Genomic DNA, 18908 nt, shown 5'->3' with positions numbered 1-18908 from the left:
ACACAACACACAGTACAATACTGTATGGTCCCTGGTACACAACACACAGTACAATACTGCATGATCCCTAACACGGTACAATACTAGTCCTTGGTAAACAACACACAGTACAATACTGGTCCATGGTCTGGGGGCAAGACTAACACCAAAGGACACACCACACATACACATGCAGGTTGCTAGGTCAACACACAAGGTTCTCTACCGAGAAAGCGGACTAGCCATGCGAGACTAAAGATAACATAGGGTTAGAGCCCGGGTTTGCTGAAGAATACGATCCCGGGATCGTATAATTCAGGATTGATTTCCGGACTCCTGTAGAATGTGATCCCATAACTTTTTACTGAAGAATACGATCCCAAGAGTTTCCTGAAGAATACGATCCTGACATAGGCATGCGTTCCGCGCGCTTTTTCGCGTAATTTTAAATTCATTATTTTCGATAGCTCCACCAAATTTTGCACGAATGCCCTAGACTTGCATTGATCCTTGTGTCCTACATCATCCGAAATGTGTACTATATCATCTGAAATGGCACTGTATAAATTTAAAGCTTAATTGTCAGCTACACAACTATTGCTTCCTTGCAACAACTATGGATGAGCTCGGGCCATTAATATTTGGAAGCTACGAAGAATGTCTGATGTATTATGCACGTCAGCGGCTTCTTGCAAGTCAGGCGCACTGTAGGCTCTGTGGAACTACTATGGATCTGAAGAAACGGCCAAGTGTAAAGGATCAGTTTAGCTGGAGATGCACTAATAGTAGCTGTCGCACCTGGTTGACCCTCCGGCATGGTTCTTTCTTTGAGAAATCTAATTTGGATCTTCAGAAGTGGCTCCACATCATTTTTTTGTGGTCAGCAGATGCTTCACAAAAGCAGATAATTGAAACTACTGGAATCAGTCAGAAAACCATCATTGATTGCTGCAATTTTCTGAGAGATATCTAGCTGTTCCTGGAAGTTGTTAAGAGATCCAACTATCCTAGGAGGGCCAGGCTGTACTGTGCAATTGATGAGTCATTGTTTAAACATAAGCCAAAGGTTAGGTTTTGCTATGCATGATACTTATCGTTAACAGTATATTATATTTGCTGTATTTATAGAACCATAGAGGAAGATCTCCCCAAACTCAACAATGGGTGTTTGGTATTGTTGATATTTCAACTCGTCCAGCAACAGGATACATGCAATTAGCGGCTCAAAGAAATGCAGCTACTCTTCTTCCTATCATACAACAACACGTGCATCCAGGGACAGTGGTACATTCAGATGAGTGGGCAGCTTATTCTTGTATATCTGCAGCAGGCTATACCCATTCATCAGTTAACACTTTGTTGATCCCATTACAGGGACTCATACCCAGCATATAGAGAGCTACTGGTCAAGAGCAAAAGCTAAGTTGAAGAGGATGCACGGAACATGTGATGATCATCTCCCGGAGTATCTTGATGAATTTATGTGGAGGGAGAGATTTGGAAGGACAGAAAAAGAGGCATATGATAGCATGATTGGTCATATCACCAAAAGATACCCTCTACCATGACTTACCTCTATTTACACAATATAATTATCTATGAGAGCAACACACAGTACCATATACACACATCACATACTGGTTGTTTGATCTTGTGATGACGCAATCCCTATGGTCTAATTAGCGCACATCATAATTATGCGCGTTAGGTATGACGGCAGGATGACTGATTTTAAGTGCCACTAGTGGGCACTAGTTCGAATTAAAGATTTATTATCTTTGAAATTGATGCGCTTAAGCTTGAGGACGTGCTCCATGCTGTACCTTTCATAACGAGACTGGTAAGCTGTTTGAGTCTCGATGGTATATGAACATCTATAGATTCTAGATAAGGTTCCCAATGAAAATTTCACTTACTACCAACTGAGTGTTTGTGTCCCTGCTGGAATTATGAGCATGGCTGAACGCTAAAATCTCAGGGACACCTGGCTAGGACTGCCGGTCTCACCTAACGTAGGTATGCAGATAACAAGTAAGCCTGTATACGTATAGTTACTTGCATAATTCCTTGATGTTAGCCACTTTGTCTTGTATGTGAAATTCTTTTTGTGTGATAATCACACTCAATATGTTGTAACTGGTGTACTGCACTGCTTTAGATGTGGTGCAATTAGAACTATATATAATGGGAATGGACACGTTATGAATGGATAAGGATATGATCGAATGTTGACTGTGTTTCTACCTTTAGGTATGGTCAAATGGGAACGCGAGAAACTCAATGGGACCAGACACCTGGGTTGATTATATTTGTATCTTTAGTTGTGGTCAATGGGAAACCCAGCTCAGTATAGCCAGCTTTTTATGGGGACCTGGTTACCTAGTGTCAACTGGAAAAACCCTCCCAACTGTTACATCTGGGGAAGTTGTCCTTGTCTCACTTAGTGGTATTGAGGCTGTTGTGGTACCTAGGATTCTGTAGCGTCTCTCTGGGCAGTCTGTGATTCACTCCTCCTATGATTTACTAGTCTAGTCCTTACCCACAAGATTCTAGTGCATGATTTTGTTTAAATTACGACCTTTGGAATAGCCATTTTTCATTGCCAGAGAATGCATACAGTACACAACATGGATGCAAGTGTGTAGAGATATATGTACATGCAGTGCTTGGGCATGCGTACATATCTGAGTGAGTGTTGTGGAGCTCAGTACTAACTTATTATGTGCTGTGATGCGCACGACATTAAAGGGGGCCCACTTGATGGTTCACCAATGGGCTAGAGCCCCTCCACCTTATAAAGGGATATTTTAATAGAGCAGTCATATTAAGTTGTCAATACTATCCTTGTTGAGAAATACGTTGTTGTTATTATATGCAGCTATGCTATGGTGGTGTGGCATCGCAAGAAGACCAAACTTGATTGATAATATTACACTTCACCTCAAGTATCACTGAACAGGTACAACGTGTCATAATAATGGTGGGGTGATGTGGTAATGGTGTCCTTACATCCTCTGTGATAATGGGTAATCCCTGGGGTTTGATGACATGCATGTTCAGACTATCCATTTGTATAAGTGTTTGTTGGATTGTCCCTTGACAAGTTAAGGAGTCCAGCATGTACGTTTCATTTGTGAATGCATATATTGCACTGGATCTAAGAAATCAGGGATAGAATTACAAGTAGCCACAAGGTTCCTATATATATATATGCATCTGTATGAAACAATAAATTCTAATGACTGTGACATGCTTATCTTATTGGACCTTAGGTGCCTGTAAATGTTGACGGCACTATACATTGGAGGCAGGAGACCACCTCAGTGTGGTGGGCATGCCAAGTAAGTCACAAAGGTGTGGATACTAGTACAATACTTCAGCATGTTTGTGAACATAACAGTCTGTTTGCTGCAGGCCAGTTCTAGTGCTTCTTTCCTCTTCCATTGTGTTTATCTTCTGCTGTATCTGCTTTTGCATGCTGTCTACTGCAATAAAAGAATTTTGTATTGGTGGTAGTAATGCTTACTGTTTCTTATATGGCTGGTGGCTTCTTACATGGTATGGTCACCTGACTGTTTCTGATACTTCATTTCTTTATGCGTATATACTTATTTTACCATCACCACAGTGGTATAACTTATTCAAATTTAGTATACCCTCCACAACAAACTAAAGGTGATCATCAGTGGTTTACATACAGTACTAGGTATATAACTACAAAGCTATTTTTATACATGATGTGATACTTCACTTATCTATGTATGTGACAATATGTCATCACCATGAAATTCTGCTTTCCAAAGTTGAAAATTAATGCTGAGGTAATGGCAAAAGATTTAGATGCTCAATACCCAAACTTATGCAGTCAAACAATGTTTATAATACATATCGATAATAATATAATATCGATATAATACAACAATGATATTAGTATTTGTTTATGTCATATCACGACGCGGTAATAAATCTGTAGCAGTTCGTGAGGGTAATGATAGAGATATTTTGGTGCTGCTGCCAACTACTGTGCATGTTCCTGTTCACTAGCCATCTTTAAATCTTATCCTCCAGACCCTTTCTCCAATTCTGGTGGAACATTCTAATGAAACTAAGAAATTTGCTTTTTAACAGAGCTTAATGAAGTTATGATGGGGAGTGTTTAATGACTGAAGACTGCATTTGTACATAATATGTGTGTACAGTGTGTTAGTGCATGTGTGAAGGTGTACACGTGTCTGTTTTCTGTGCATATGTGTAGTAAGTGTGTGCATGCATGTATGAGTGAGTGTGTATGGTGATACTTGTGCGGTACTTTCAGTGTTAAGGTGTACCGATACCACATTTTACTGATACCACTAATTGTGATGAGATCAACTGTTAATATCGATACAAGAAATATTTTCCGATTAAATCCTAGACACGAAACATTTTCTAGAATTGGTAAGGGTGTAATCCATGCAATTTTGTCTAAATTTAAGTGGTCTACTCTTTAGGTGTGGAAACACAAGTGCTACTAATATTTAACAAGACCACAAAGTGCACTATGAATAGGTAAGAATCTGACTTAATAAAAATTGACTATATTGTTACTGGTATATACATCTTTAGGGTGACGTATGAAATGGAGACACAAGAAGCGCTTCACATGGGAATGAGAAACTTAAATGTATAAACATTTAATTTATTATTTCCATATTGTACAACCCATTTCATCATCATTATTTTGTTTAGATTAAACGAAAAGACTAATGTGGGCTATATATTTGGTTATACACCCTGTGGATTACTTGCCTCCTTAATGGGTGTCCCAACAAATGCAAGTCAAGAAAAATGGCAAGTTAGTTGTGATTGAATGAAGCTTATCTATAGGCAAATGCAAGTGGAACATTATATTTTAAAAACATAGCTACTGATTAGAATGGCAGGTCTGAACTTGATTCTGCCCAACAAACCTTCATAAAGGCTACAGTCATCAGCTAGTTTCTCTAGCTGATAATTGCAGTAAAACTTTTGCAACTACATTACTTTCTACAGATTGATACTCTCTAATAGAACAGTCATTATCTGAGCATTCACCAATATTATTTATTATAAATACTGTGCGCGAGAACTGAAGAGCACACTAGGTGGATATATAGCCAACAATCATGGCTGCTATATTATAGGCAGGTAATCAGCTGTAATGTTTACAATACTGTAGTGATTTTTAAAAAAAAAAACAAGTCAAGATGTGAAATAGACATTGATGTGAAATAGACATTATGTCCAAGGACATAATGTCTATTTCACATCTTGACTTGATTTTTTTAAGGACATAATGTCTATTTCACATCTTGACTTGATTTTTTTTTAAATCACTACAGTATTGTAAACATTACAAACAACTATTAGTATCTGAATGTATTTTATAAGCTACATTTTAATCTTAAATAACTTCATGCTTGCTGTGACACAAGTAATTTTATATATTGATTTTACTTTGCAGTAAATATTGTAATAGAACAGTCACCATGTGCTCTAATAGAGCAGTCATTACTAAATTACTCTAATAGAACAATCAATACCTTGATATCCATGAATGGCAATGCAAGATTAATGCCAATGTACTTGCCAGTATAATGCTGAGCTTGTGTGACATTAATGAGCTCATGTTCAAGACAATCCCATGCATTAGCTGCATGATGCAGATGTGAGTGACTATTATAGGGTTATATATAGAGCCCAGCTGCAGTATACACATCACTTGAGATAATGCATGTTCTTAAAAAAATAATGAAGTCATGCATATGGTATGGTATGGTATGTATATCATACCATGTATGCTAGGTGTCTAACTCTTGCATGCATGAATGTGCAAGCAATTATAGACATGCATGCCTGCTATGCATTAAAGATGCATGTATGGGTATACAGCCTCAGTATATGCAAGGAAAAGTATATACTCTATTAAAGCAATCAGCTATCAAGGGTATGTATTACACACCACACATGCCAAAGATATGCCACTCATCAATATTCATGAGCAAACTATTAGGCATGCATTCATGCATCCTTGTGGTATCATGCTATGCATGGGTGTGTTGTTTAAGTTTGGAAAAGTACAACTATATATATACTGAAATATTTCATACTATAGTAAAGTGTGTTATACACTCCAACTGTGGTATGTCAGCGTGACATACCATTGGTATGACCCGCTAAGAGTATGAAATGCATACTTTCGCGGGTGTAATACATACTTCGTTTTTAACAGTGTAAGAAGTGTTATATCCCTACCATGCATTTCCGTTATGGTATCTTAAGCACAGTAGGGATATAACACTTCTTAAACCCCAGTTCGTGGGAGTATCAAAGCGCCGCGCTGGTACCATACAGCTAGACAGAGCGGCGCTGCTACTGTACGATATATTAGTTATCACCCAGCGATAACTATAACTTATCACCCTGTTGCGGAGCCACTCAGTCTCTTTCGTGACATCGTAATAACCGCGAATGGCATTGTTTACCAATGGAACAAAGAGCCAAATAAGGAAATATTGATACAAAACACACCAATACAGCACTTAAAACTACCTAAATCTTACAAGAAAACTGTTTATCCTTTAAACAATAACACTACAAGTTACCAATACGATAGTTTAACAAATGTCAAGAATAGTACGTGACGATTTTCGCTCCAGCAATCACTCCCAACGGTCACTATGGTGAAGAACTAACTTCCTCTAGCTATCTCGGACTATGGTAGCCACTTGTTGGTCTTTATTTTTCTCTTGCACACCACGCGACACCACCATACCAATTTCTGACGAAGGCGAATCGTACCTGGAACCGCTGCTTCATAACACCGCCCTTCGCTACAGTTTGTAGGCAGTATGTAAGGTCTCTCTTGTGGCTACGAAGTAGAATCTCCACATAATTCGGACGAAATCTTGAGCACAGTGACAGGAACTCAAACCGGAACTTAATTTACTATCCTTAAACTTCTGCGCACTCCCGCGCACTGGGATATAAAACAGTTATATCCCGTATACTCGGATGATATCATTGTTATTACACTCGTCCTCGGCTCCGCCTCGGACTCGTGTAATAACAATGATATCACCCTCGTACCGGGATATAACTATAACTTGTTTTACAGTGATTTAGGCCCCTATTCGGTGATTATTAGTTTCTCATCCAGCCTTTCTAATTATTATGATGCGGGCAGGAGGGTATTACCATTATACCATTATTTTATAATGTTAACACACTGATGTACAGACCTTGTCCAAATTGTCTTTTTTTCTTACTACAAACATTTCCTTCACTACTTTTCGTGATCGCCAACTGTTTTTCGACAGTCAACCGAAAGCCTGCTTTGATGAAGTCGATAGAGCACGATTGCAACTGGCACTGCAGCAATTTGCTAAGGAAAACAACAGTTCTCCTGGTGATATATAACGCATTGTAGCGTTCATCAACAAAAATTATAACAGTTTGGTATCACGTGTTCTTCTGAGCATGCGCAGAGTAAATAATGGCTTACCATGCGGTAGCTTAAGAAGGATGCGGGCGGTGGATGAGAAACTAATAATCACCAAATAGGGGCCTTAATATCATCAAGAGTTCATAATAATGGACTCTTGATACCATGGACTACTCCTACTTGTTTCAGTACTTTTTATCGATGTGATATGGTCCCTACTCTAATTGAAAATTCCATTTTTTCGTGTACTTGTTACATTATAATTTGCACAATCCTTTTAGTTTAATCAGTTATTATATGCATACATGTGTTACACAATAGCTATAATCTGAGCTCATTACATCACTTCTGCATTAGTTAGTTATATTATATTCTAGGTAAAAGCGAAGCTTGTAGCCATCCCTAATGAATCCTCTGAGATTTTCATACGAAATAAAATCATAACTGTACCATATAAGACTTTCTTCCCTATCGATGACTCTTTCATGACCGTTGCCCGAACCTTGTTTGATTCCATTCCCTACGTGTCTCCTTCTCACCGGGTAGCGGTCATCGTTGCCTCGTAATAACGCTACAACACAGTTGCCCTTCAGTGGCCATGTTAAATCTTCATCATACTCACCACTCATGAGGTATAAAGACACCGACAGGTAATTGCTTGTTCTCCCAGGTATATTTTGGGCTTGAATACATAAACGCATTTTGTATGCATTACGTAGGCGCACAAGCGGCACGTAAATTGGTTCACTGAACCATATCCGATCTTCAGGCAATTGGATCCTTTTCTTCGCAAACATATCGTAAGCTGTTGGCATTTGGAATAATTCCTTTCTCACCCACTGTTTATTATACCATCTTTGAGCAGATTCCATTTTCTCTAGCGTATTTACTTCCATTTGGCTAGTCTCGCCCTTCTTGTGGTCTAGGGGCGGGACTGTGATCACGTGGGTGTTGGCATAGACACTATTTGTGACCCAATTTTGGAAAACCATCCTTTGGCACATTGGTCAATTTTCTCTTTTGTAGCTGAAATGAGGAACTGGGTTTTTATCTACCTTGTGTAAAAATTTCAGCTTAATATCTTTAAGGGTTCCAGAGATATGGTCAATTTACTGTCTGATACATTACAAGGTAACTTTGCATATTAATGCATTGAATCCTGTGAGTGATTAAGCATGACAAATTGTGACAAATCACTTTGTTTACACCATTCCTACTGTTATAAAGAGACTTCTGATATTCCACTGGCTACGGTATTAGAATACAATTACCCTGGAATCCGTCTCCACCACAAGCTATCATGGGATTCTCACATCAATTACATCTGTAACAAGGCAAATCGACTCCTTGGATTCTTAAAAAGAAATCTCCACAATGCGCCATCAGAACAAACAATTGCTCTTACCATCATTAGAATACTGCTCAGCTATCTGGGACCCCAGGCTATCATCACAGGTGGGGTCTATTCTACGGAACGGAATGATGGACTAAACTGCAGAACGGAATGCTTTCTCAGATTGAAGCTTGCAGCTTACCATTGCTGTACAAGTTATCAGTGGCACTTCCAGCAGGTAATCAAACGTACCCCAAGAAAGATAAAACGAATTTAAGGATCGATTGTGGGTTCTTGTTGGTTGTCATTAGTAACGAAGTACTAATTGTGGGAATAGCTGACTCAGTGTGTTCATCTTCGGATATATCAAGTAGGGAACTTAATGCATGACTTGTTTTTACTAGTATGTGAGTTATTTTTACTTACTTTTACTCTAGAGTATACAGTCGAGGTCCAGCCTTTCTAATCGGCATAAATCAGTATGTGTATAGCTACACTACAAAGGAAACAAGTGTGGTGACAAGCTGAATCAACTCAGTCTAAGCAGAATCTGAAGGAATTTTGTGCAGTGTGTGAGGAGCAAACATTCAGATACCTCAAGGAGGCTATATTGTGTGAACATCAATGATTCATTAACAGAGTAGTGGACTATTACCAGATATCTCAGCCTGAATACTGAGTTGAATTCTGGATGGGGTCTATTTTACAGAATGGAATGCTTTCTGAATCAACTTGCAGCTTGGCTAGCTGCTATCATTGCTGAAATTGCATTTTATCAGTGGAATCTCCAGGAAAATGGAATAGGATAATTATAAAACATTAATTAAGTGATTGTTCTACTACCTGATAAATTAAGCAGGTCTCTTCAATTCATTTATTGCATGACCAAGACAAGTTTTGTTACTACAATACAGTAGCCAATTGGATGTCAGTTGTTTCTGCTGATCTTGGCAAGATAAATAGTTTAGAAGACCACTCAATTTCTTCAGTTTCAGAGGATTATATCCACAGAGAAATTAACTAGAAAGTTACTGGTGACATGAAAAGGCTAGGTGATCATGGCTTTATTCAGTCTTATAAACAGAATATATGGTTGATTGAGTGAGGTATCACTTTCAGAATGTTCAGACGACCAGTGATGAGATGCATGGATTCATCGAATTTTTGTTGCGGTTGGAGACATTAAATATCCAAAAGCAAACTGACTGTATAATATTAATTCATTTTCTTCATATTTTCTCAATTTTGATCTTGTATACAAATAATTGAATTTTCCTAGTCAATAGAAATCCTAGAATAAGATGGGAGAGAAACTTATCTTTGTTTACCTATACTGTACAACCAAGAGTTCATAATATTTGTATGGGAGAGAGTGTCTAACTCTCAGTATGGCCTGTACAAACACCCTGTGTAAAGTTCACCTTTCATCAAATCAACACCTTTACTGGGGATAGAAAACTGTTGATTAGTGTTGCTGAAGGTAAAGCCTTTGTTCTGAAATAAGGCTGAGCTGTTACTTTAAGCAGGGTGTTTGGTGAATGCATTCAAGTTAGACACTCTCCACCTTGTTATGAACTCTTGGTACAACTTCAAAGGAAAATGAAGAAAACATACAGATGAATCAATAAAATCACTACAATAAGGTGAATTACAGACTAGTAAGATCTTGGTTAATTAACGACAGTGGTTGGAGATTAAAAGTGTGGTAGCTTCTTGTTCTTGAATATGTTGCAAAGTGGAAGTACAAATCAAAATGGGATATCAATTTCATTATGAAAATTTTGTATACATAAATAATCTAACATTGCTATTTCATTTGTCCTCCACTTAAATATGCAACAACAGTACTAGTGTCAGTACATTGGCAGTGAGTCTACCTTGAAATCTCAACTCTAGAGTAGATCCAACACAGGACAGCCCGTACTGTAACAAATACATGTGATCCCACTGTAATTTGATGGACCAGCTGGACTGGGAATCACTTGAAAATAGACAAAAAAAATTAGCATGTTTTGTTTGAAGTGAAGCATGTGAAATGTTACACTTAAGAAATCCTAGGATTCTTAGGTGGTATGTAAGTAATGTGAGTGTTCCATTTCAGGTCTGACTAGATACATTGAAATTACACACACATCCTGGTCCAAATCACGTTTGCCTGGTGGGTACGGGCATGGTTTTACATGCGGCTTATAATTGAGATTTGGCTGATCTTGGAGGTTTGGCATTTAGCCTGATTCAAGGCTAGCAGTCAGACACATCCTTGAATTGTGCAACAGATTAAATCAGCTCACTATTGAATACGGCATTAGTCCACTGCACCAGCTGTTAATATGTAAATAACTCCATGCATACACTTCAGTGATGTTTGCAGAATATACCCTCCTTGCAGTCTGCCAAAATATTTGCTCCTCACACACTGCACAAAATTCTTCTTAATTCAGCTGGCTCTTTCCTGTTATGCACCCATCAATGTTATCCCCCACCTACCCCCTCTGGGGCGTAGTGGGGGAAATGGTGGGGATTTGACTTTTTGAAAAATCAAATTCTCCACCCATGGGGGAACGACTAGTGGTCAAATCTCCATGTAGTATGGCTGTAAGGTACTTTAGGAAACAGGTCAATTCCTTTAGCTAAAATTTTGAGTGGTCAAATGCCCCACTAGTGGGGCAGAGTTTCAGATCAAATCAGGTCAAAATCCCCCACTAATCCCCTAGTAAGCCTGGGAAGGGGATAGTGGGGCTTAATATTGATAGGTACATTACCAGTATCTTCTTTATTTGTACACTGACTTGTGACTTGAAAGGCCAGCCCAAACTGTTTTCTAAAGTCTAAATGTGACCGGGCCTGCGAAAACAGGGCATGTGGGCACAAACTACACCCCGTCACTCTACAAGTCATATCTCAGTATTCTAAAGTATATTTCCATTCTGTAACTTGCATCATGATGCCAATTAAATGCTTACTAAGAACTGAAAATTGCAGTGCCATAACATAATGGTACAAAACATTATGAGTGTTGAAACGTTGAAAAAGTAGGCAAAAATCATGTGCCCACATGTCTTATTTTCGCAGGCCCAGTCACAAATAAGAAAAACAGCTCACATAAAGTTCCCTTCCGTAGATGAACCATGGATGAACATCACTGATACAGCTCATCCCACAATTAATGCTTCGTTACTAATGACAACCAACAAAATCCCACAATAGATCCGTTAATTCTTTTTATCTTATGTTTAATCACCCACTGGAGGTGCCACTGCTAACTTATAAGGGCAGTTTCAGCAATGGTTAGTTGCAAGCTTCAATTTGAGAAAGCGTTTTGTTCCGTGGTTTAGTCCATCATTCCGTTCCGTTCCGTTCCTTTCCGTAGAATAGACTCCACCATCATCACACTAGTATTAGTAAACTAGAAATGATTCAACACCGCGCTGCTCGTTTCGTTTTGAACAAACCCTGGCACAGATCTAACCAAGACCATGATAGCATCACAGACATGTTAACCAGTCTTGAATGGCCTACACTTCAAAACAGAAGAACAATTGCTAGACTCACCTTCCTATTCAAGATTGTCAGGAATTTACTAGCAATACCTGATCATTGCTTACACCAACTTAAGTGTCCTACACCCGTGCTCAACATCCTCTCAAGCTAACTCAAATCCAAACAAGAGTTGATGTTTACAAATACTCCTTCCCCCCACGAACAATCATTCAATGGAACTCCCTTCAAATTCCTAACATCGACACAATAGAGTAAGCCACCAATGTTCGACCACCATAGGTTCGGACGCGAGTTTTCTTTAAACCTCCGCAAAGAAATTTTCTGCTCTTGTTATGCCTTTGGAAAGGGCTAGGCCATAAACTCCTGCATACAAATTTTCAGATCTGCAACTTTCTTAGTCTGGCTTCAGGAGCTGCAAAAGTGACCTGTCCGAATGTTCTCAATTCTCGGACAAAAATATGTATTATCGGTCGAGTGGCACTGCTCGTAATGCTTGAAGCTGATAAAGTCTTTCTGTGCTTGATATGAAAGAGCAACTCTTATACTCTCCAAATATATGCAGATATTTGGCTTAGTCCTTATTGGTTCTGAATTACAAAGCTCCAAAGTAACCTCTTTCGTGCAATCTTAAATTCGGCCACATGTGAAGTCCGTGCAAATCAAATAGTTACCTGTATCGAATTCAAAGCTATTTTTATGAACATTGGGAGCATCAGCTACTGTTCAGATACATGCAGGATGACCGCACCTTGATTTTTTCCCGATTAGCTACATTGCATTTATGCTTCTTTGGCAGTAGCAGCCTAGCTACTGCACCCAGCACACATAAATACAATACAAATCCACTTAAATGGGGTTTTAACTATCTTCTGACTTAAAATATCAAAAGTTTCTCTCCAAAATGTCTAGGACATTAGCCAGATCGAAACAATCTAATAGAACAGTCACCTATTATACAATTGGAGCAGTGAGAAAATCTGAGGGCCACGCCGAGGAATATTCGCTTCAATAAGACTATTATATGTAAATTTCGTTGATTACAACGCTTAAAACCTGATTACATGTGATAGCAAATTAGCTGATCGTTATATTGGAGTAACTGACTGCTCTATTAGACTATTTCGATCTGGCTAATGTCCTGGATATTTTGAAGAGAAACTTTTGACATTTTTAAGACAGAAGATAGTCAAAACCCCATTTAAGTGGATTTAGATTGTATTTATGTGTGCTGGGTGCAGTAGCTAGGCTGCTACTGTCAGATAAGCCTAAATGCGATGTAGCTATTCGGGAAAAAATCAAGGTGCGGTCATCGTGCATGTATCTATTTACTACTGAACGGTGGCTGGTGTCATCAATGTTCATATAGGTAACCATTTGATTTGCACGAGTTTAACATGTGGTCGAATTTAAGATTGCACGACAAAGGTGACTTTGGAGCTTTGTAATTCACAGCCAATAAGGACTAAGACAAATATCTGCATATATTTGGAGAGTATAAGAGATGCTCTTTCATATCAAGCATAAAAAGACTTGATCAGCTTCAAGCATTACGAGCAGTGCCACTTGACCGATAATACATATTTTTGGCCGAGAATTGAGAACATTCGGACAAGTCACTTTTGCAGCTCCTGCAGCCAGACTAAGAAAGCTGCAGGTCTGAAATTTTGCATGCAAGCGTTTATGGACTAGACCTCTCCAAAGGCATAGCAAGAGCAGAAATTTTCTTTGCGGGTTCAAAGAAAAATCGCGTCCTAACCGATGGTAGTCGAGCATTATATCTCGAAATATTTAAGAACGCTGTAAGTAGTATAATATGTGATTGTAATGCTCATTAGCGTGTTGCCCCTAGTGGGCTTTGCTAATTAACAACAATAATAATAATAATAATAATGTTATTTAAATCAAGTGTTCCTGGTCCGTTTCTTCAATTACATTCCATTTATCGTTGTCTGAGACTTAGTTTTAATAAACCATTCTATGCCGGCGAGTCTAATAGAGTGACGCATCCACAATCAAAAGTGCAGTTGTGTTTCTTGTCGAGGGAAGGGCGGATGAAACATTCGACCCGTACAGTGAATTGTGCTTTATAAGGTTGTTTATTTCCTGTCTGTCGTTTTCTCGTCCGTTTTCGTCTCGTTTGCTTTTGTAGATTGATGCGCGTAATTTGGAGTAGTGGTCAGATCGACCATCAATAATCCAACATGGACGATACAGATGACCCCGAACGTTTGTGGTGCTACTGCAAACGACCAGATGATGGCCAGAGGATGATTTGGTTTGGCTGTTGTGAGTATTGGTATCATTGTGATCGTTTGGGGTTAGAGGACTCACAAGTTGACTCCTTAGTTGAAGACAATAAAGACTTTATTTGCTACAAGTGTTCTGATTCTCCTCCACCATATGGTAACCTGCCTAACTATCCTCCTCTATCCCCTCCTTCATTCCTATGGGGAGATATTCCAGGAACTGTGTTTGTGGACATGGTTAAAGATGCATATGATGAAGCCATCCATTGCGTCGTAATGTATTCCCTGTGCCAGTTATTATTATTATTATTATTATTATTATTATTACTGAGCAGTCAGCCCTGCTGGTGTGCTCAGATTTGCCCGAATACATGTAACACAATTGCAATAACGATTGTAGTCCAGTTCTAAATATGTCAGCATCTGCAACTTCAACAAGATCTACTGGTAAGGAGTTCCAATCATTAATTGCTCTTGAAAAATAACTATTTTGGTGTGCAGTGGTAGATACATGTGGTAAGATGTAGTTCAGTGGATGGTACTGTCTCGTGGATCGTGATGTTGGTAGGTAGTATGGAGGAATTGTAAGTGATATTTGTTGGTAAAAAAATTTGTGTAAAGTTTGTAGTCGAGATAATTTGCGGCGAGTCTGGAGAGTTGGCCATGAAAGCTGATTTAACATTGAGGTGACAGAACTAAAATTTTGTTTTTGTACATTAGCGATTTACCCAATGGGTTTTGCTAATCAATAATAATAAATAATAAATAAATAAATAACTAAGTCTACCATAATCATTCATTACCCAGCGTGCTGCTCTTCGTTGTATTTTTTCTAGCTCTACAATATCTCCAGTTTGGTGAGGGTCCCAGACGTCAGATGCATATTCTAGTTGTGGTCTGACCATTGTTAGATAAGCAGATTCTTTGACTTGTTCTGAACATTTGTTTAAGTTACGTTTCAGGAAATTAAGTGTTTTAGATGCTTCAGTTGGTAAGGCAGGCACACATTTTGTGCGGGAACTGGCTAGATTGTTTCAGTCCTTTGCTGATTGCTCTGCCCTGGAGGGATTTGCTCTGAAGGCTGCCATGCTGATGCCCATTCTCTGATTACAGAAGACGCACTTCAAGTCAAGATCTAGAGAGGATACTCGAGTTTTGGATAGGCGTTTGAAGTTTTGGAATAAGGGTGATTTGGACAGTTTGTTACAGAAGTGCCGTTCAATACAACATCGCCTTCCCTCCACAGTTTCTCATTCTGTTTCCTCCTCTGGACAATTTGCACTTCGATTTTCTAAGTGATGATGGAGGGAAAGCTTCGTGCAGCCACCCGATTGATTGAAGACAATGCTGACAATTTTCCACTCTCCTTGGATGCTTCAGTTACTATTTCAGGAGTTACATCTATTATTATTATTATTATTATTATTACTGAGCAGTCAGTCCTGCTGGTGTGCTCAGATTTGCCCGAATACATGTAACACAATTACAATAGTGATTGTAGTCCAGTTCTAAAAATGTCAGCATCTGCAACTTCAACAAGATCTACTGGTAAGGAGTTCCAATCATTAATTGTTCTTGAAAAATAACTATTTTGGTGTGCTGTGGTAGATACATGTGATAAGATGTAGTTCAGTGGATGGTACTGTCTCGTGGATCGTGATGTTGGTAGGTAGTATGGAGGAATTGTAAGTGATATTTGTTGGTAAAATATTTTGTGTAAAGTTTGTAGTCGAGATAATTTGCGGCGAGTCTGGAGAGTTGGCCATGAAAGCTGATTTAACATTGAGGTGACAGAACTAAGATCTACAGTTAGAGACATCTTGCTTGAGAAGCATCCTTCTCATTTGCCAAAGCCTCCAGTTTTAGTATCTTCATCTGATTTTTCCCCTCTTCCTTTCCATCCAGCCTTGTTTGACAATTTAGATGGTATTCTCATACGTCGTACTATCCGGGGGTGTCTATTTTACGGACCGGACCGGACCGTCGGACCGGAAGTTTCTGCTTAGCAAGCTAGGTGTTTAGCAGGTCTATTTTACGGACCAGACCTGAAGAGTTATAATTAAGGCGTGCGTGCATGTGAATCGATATTTCCATGATCGTGCATGTTTTTAAATTCCGTGTGCAAAGCTCTAAAGGCTGAAAGCTTGTGAGAGCTGATGTTTTCGCGAGTTGTCGGGCCTCATCAGAGCTAGTGGAGTTCAGTAGCTATCTCAGCATAATGTAGTGTGTCATTGTTTCGAAGTGGACAAGAGTGAAGATTTAGCCGCACACGAAGTTGTAAGACTGGTTAATTTAAAGCTTTAGTGCAGGCGAGTGCAGGTGATTCGGGGACAGAGATTGCAGATTAGCCATGTAGATTTAAGATTAGATAGCTACTGGAAAGTCAGCTCAGCTGGTTTTCCAAGGGGGTGAAAATCCCCAAAAGGTACAATCACATGCATACTGTACATTCTATTAAACTAATAATTAAGATTAATTAAGTAAGTGTGCAAGGCCATGTGTGACTTCTCTGGGGAGGCATATTTTTAAGCCTATAAGAGTGTAATCCACGAAAGTAAACTCCCACTGTAGTTATTTGTTGCTAGTTGTGTATCACTGAGCTGCTGAGCAGTCTGAGCAAGAAATTTTTCAGAAGGACAGTTAGTTATTGCTGCATGCCGGAGCCAAAACATTGTTGCAGTGTGTAACCAACGGCAGACTGATTCAGCATTGATTAACACATTTTCTTCTGATACAGATCAAGGAAAATTGGTCAGTCAAAAATAATAGCTATGGCCTGTTTTATAATACTTGCAATTGTGTTTTACGTACGTAGCTATAGCATGCTAGCTTATAAAACACTGCTGTAATATTACACAGTAACCTATACTGTAACATTTTCATGTGACATTGATTTGTATAATTCTACACAGAGGACTGGAAATCTGACCATGCGGCATTGCATACTGGCATATCAAAATGAAACAAAAGAACTTTCTGGCAGAGCTCAAGATGGTCCACAATGTGTGTGTAACACCAGATGGAAAGGACATGTGTGCAAGTCTTTTAAATGTTTGACTTGTTAAATATTACCTAAGTCTGATTCATGCACAATACCACAGTGTACATACATATAACATCATTAATAAGCATCAACACAGTTTCAGGCCTTCTCATTCCTGTCAAAGTCAGCTACTGCTACTAACCAATGACATTCTTAAAGCTATGGATGAAAAGAAACGAGTAAATTTGATCTTTTTAGATTTTTGCAAAGCCTTTGATAAAGTGCGGCTATTAAACAAACTAAAGCACTATGGAATTACTGGTAACTTGGTTAAATGGATAGAGCAATGGCTGACTAAAAGAAACCAACAAGTAACTCTAGAAAATCATGGGTCAAGTAAACTACCCGTAAAGTCTGGAGTTCCACAAGGAACCGTATTGGGACCTCTCATGTTTTTGTTGTACATTAATGACATTAATGAAAATATTTCCTCAACTGTTCGGCTATTTGCTGATGATTGCGTCATGTATAGGATAATTGATTCCTTAGAAGATTCACTGTGCCTTCAAAGAGACCTCAGTACCATTCTTAACTGGACTAAAAAGTGACAGATGCAATTGAACATTGACAAATGTGTACTATTAAGGTGTACAAGATCAACATCTCCCATTAATTATGACTATAATTTAAATGACGAAACTCTTCAAGTAACAGAACAACATCGATACCTGGGACTTATTTTTCATGAAAGCATGCAATGGTCGCATCATATTTAAGCTATGTGCATTAAAACAAACAGATCCTTAAATTTTCTTCGGCGCAACTTAAGTAAATGTAGTAGTAATGTCAACCAAAATGCCTGCATTACCATTATAAGACCATTGTTATAGAGTATGCAGCTTGTGTCGGGGACCCTTATCACGAATACTTAATATATGACACAGAAAAAATCCAATGACGTGCTGCAAGATGGGTCCTTTTTGATTTTAGTTGGTACAGTAGTGTGACAGATATGTTGAACTTCCTTGAATGGCCAACCCTACAAGAGAGAAGACACATTAATAGGTTAAGCCAATTTCACAAAATTGTTCATCAGCTTACTCCTTCCATACAGCTACCATCTTATTTCTTACCAACTCAGTATCCAACTAGACAGCTTCATCAACATCGATTTATCATCCCAGTCAGTTCCACTGTATCGTATCAGAAAAGTTTCTTTCCGAATACTTTAAGAGAATGGAACACTTTACCGAACAACTTTATTGAAGAGCAATCCACAGAAATTTTTACCAACCACCTTGTCATCACACAATAAATAATTTTATGTATGCATGTATGTGTTAAATGTTTTCTTGTTTGTAATTACCTGGGTCAATTATCAGCTATGCTGTCTCGACCCAGTAT

The 18908-nt window shown here is 38.7% G+C and overlaps 1 protein-coding gene and 1 long non-coding RNA gene across 4 annotated transcripts; both read left to right on the top strand.

Moving 5' to 3' along the window:
- Positions 1-1972: 1972 nt before the first annotated feature.
- Positions 1973-4713, top strand: LOC136253042 (uncharacterized). Of its 3 annotated transcripts, none has more exons than XR_010699911.1 (5): positions 1973-2010; positions 2858-2938; positions 4295-4416; positions 4470-4527; positions 4585-4713. XR_010699911.1 is itself a non-coding variant. In XM_066045626.1 (4 exons), exons 1-4 carry the CDS (start codon positions 3262-3264, stop codon positions 4646-4648), a joined length of 303 nt encoding a protein of 100 aa, XP_065901698.1. In that variant the 5' UTR covers positions 3221-3261; the 3' UTR covers positions 4649-4713. The 3 variants fall into 3 exon arrangements, 1 of the variants encoding a protein (XP_065901698.1); XR_010699910.1 differs by lacking the exon at positions 1973-2010 and adding an exon at positions 2075-2229; XM_066045626.1 differs by lacking the exons at positions 1973-2010; positions 2858-2938 and adding an exon at positions 3221-3320.
- Positions 4714-14996: 10283 nt separating this feature from the next.
- LOC136252727 (uncharacterized) lies at positions 14997-15416 on the top strand. The gene is made up of 3 exons (XR_010699775.1): positions 14997-15085; positions 15143-15207; positions 15358-15416. It is a non-coding gene; the product is annotated as an uncharacterized lncRNA (long non-coding RNA).
- Positions 15417-18908: the final 3492 nt, after the last annotated feature.

This window comes from Dysidea avara, chromosome 4, assembly GCF_963678975.1.
Source record: "Dysidea avara chromosome 4, odDysAvar1.4, whole genome shotgun sequence".
In the NCBI taxonomy this organism is placed as follows: Eukaryota; Metazoa; Porifera; class Demospongiae; order Dictyoceratida; family Dysideidae; genus Dysidea; species Dysidea avara.
This window is presented reverse-complemented; position numbering and strand designations above follow the sequence as displayed.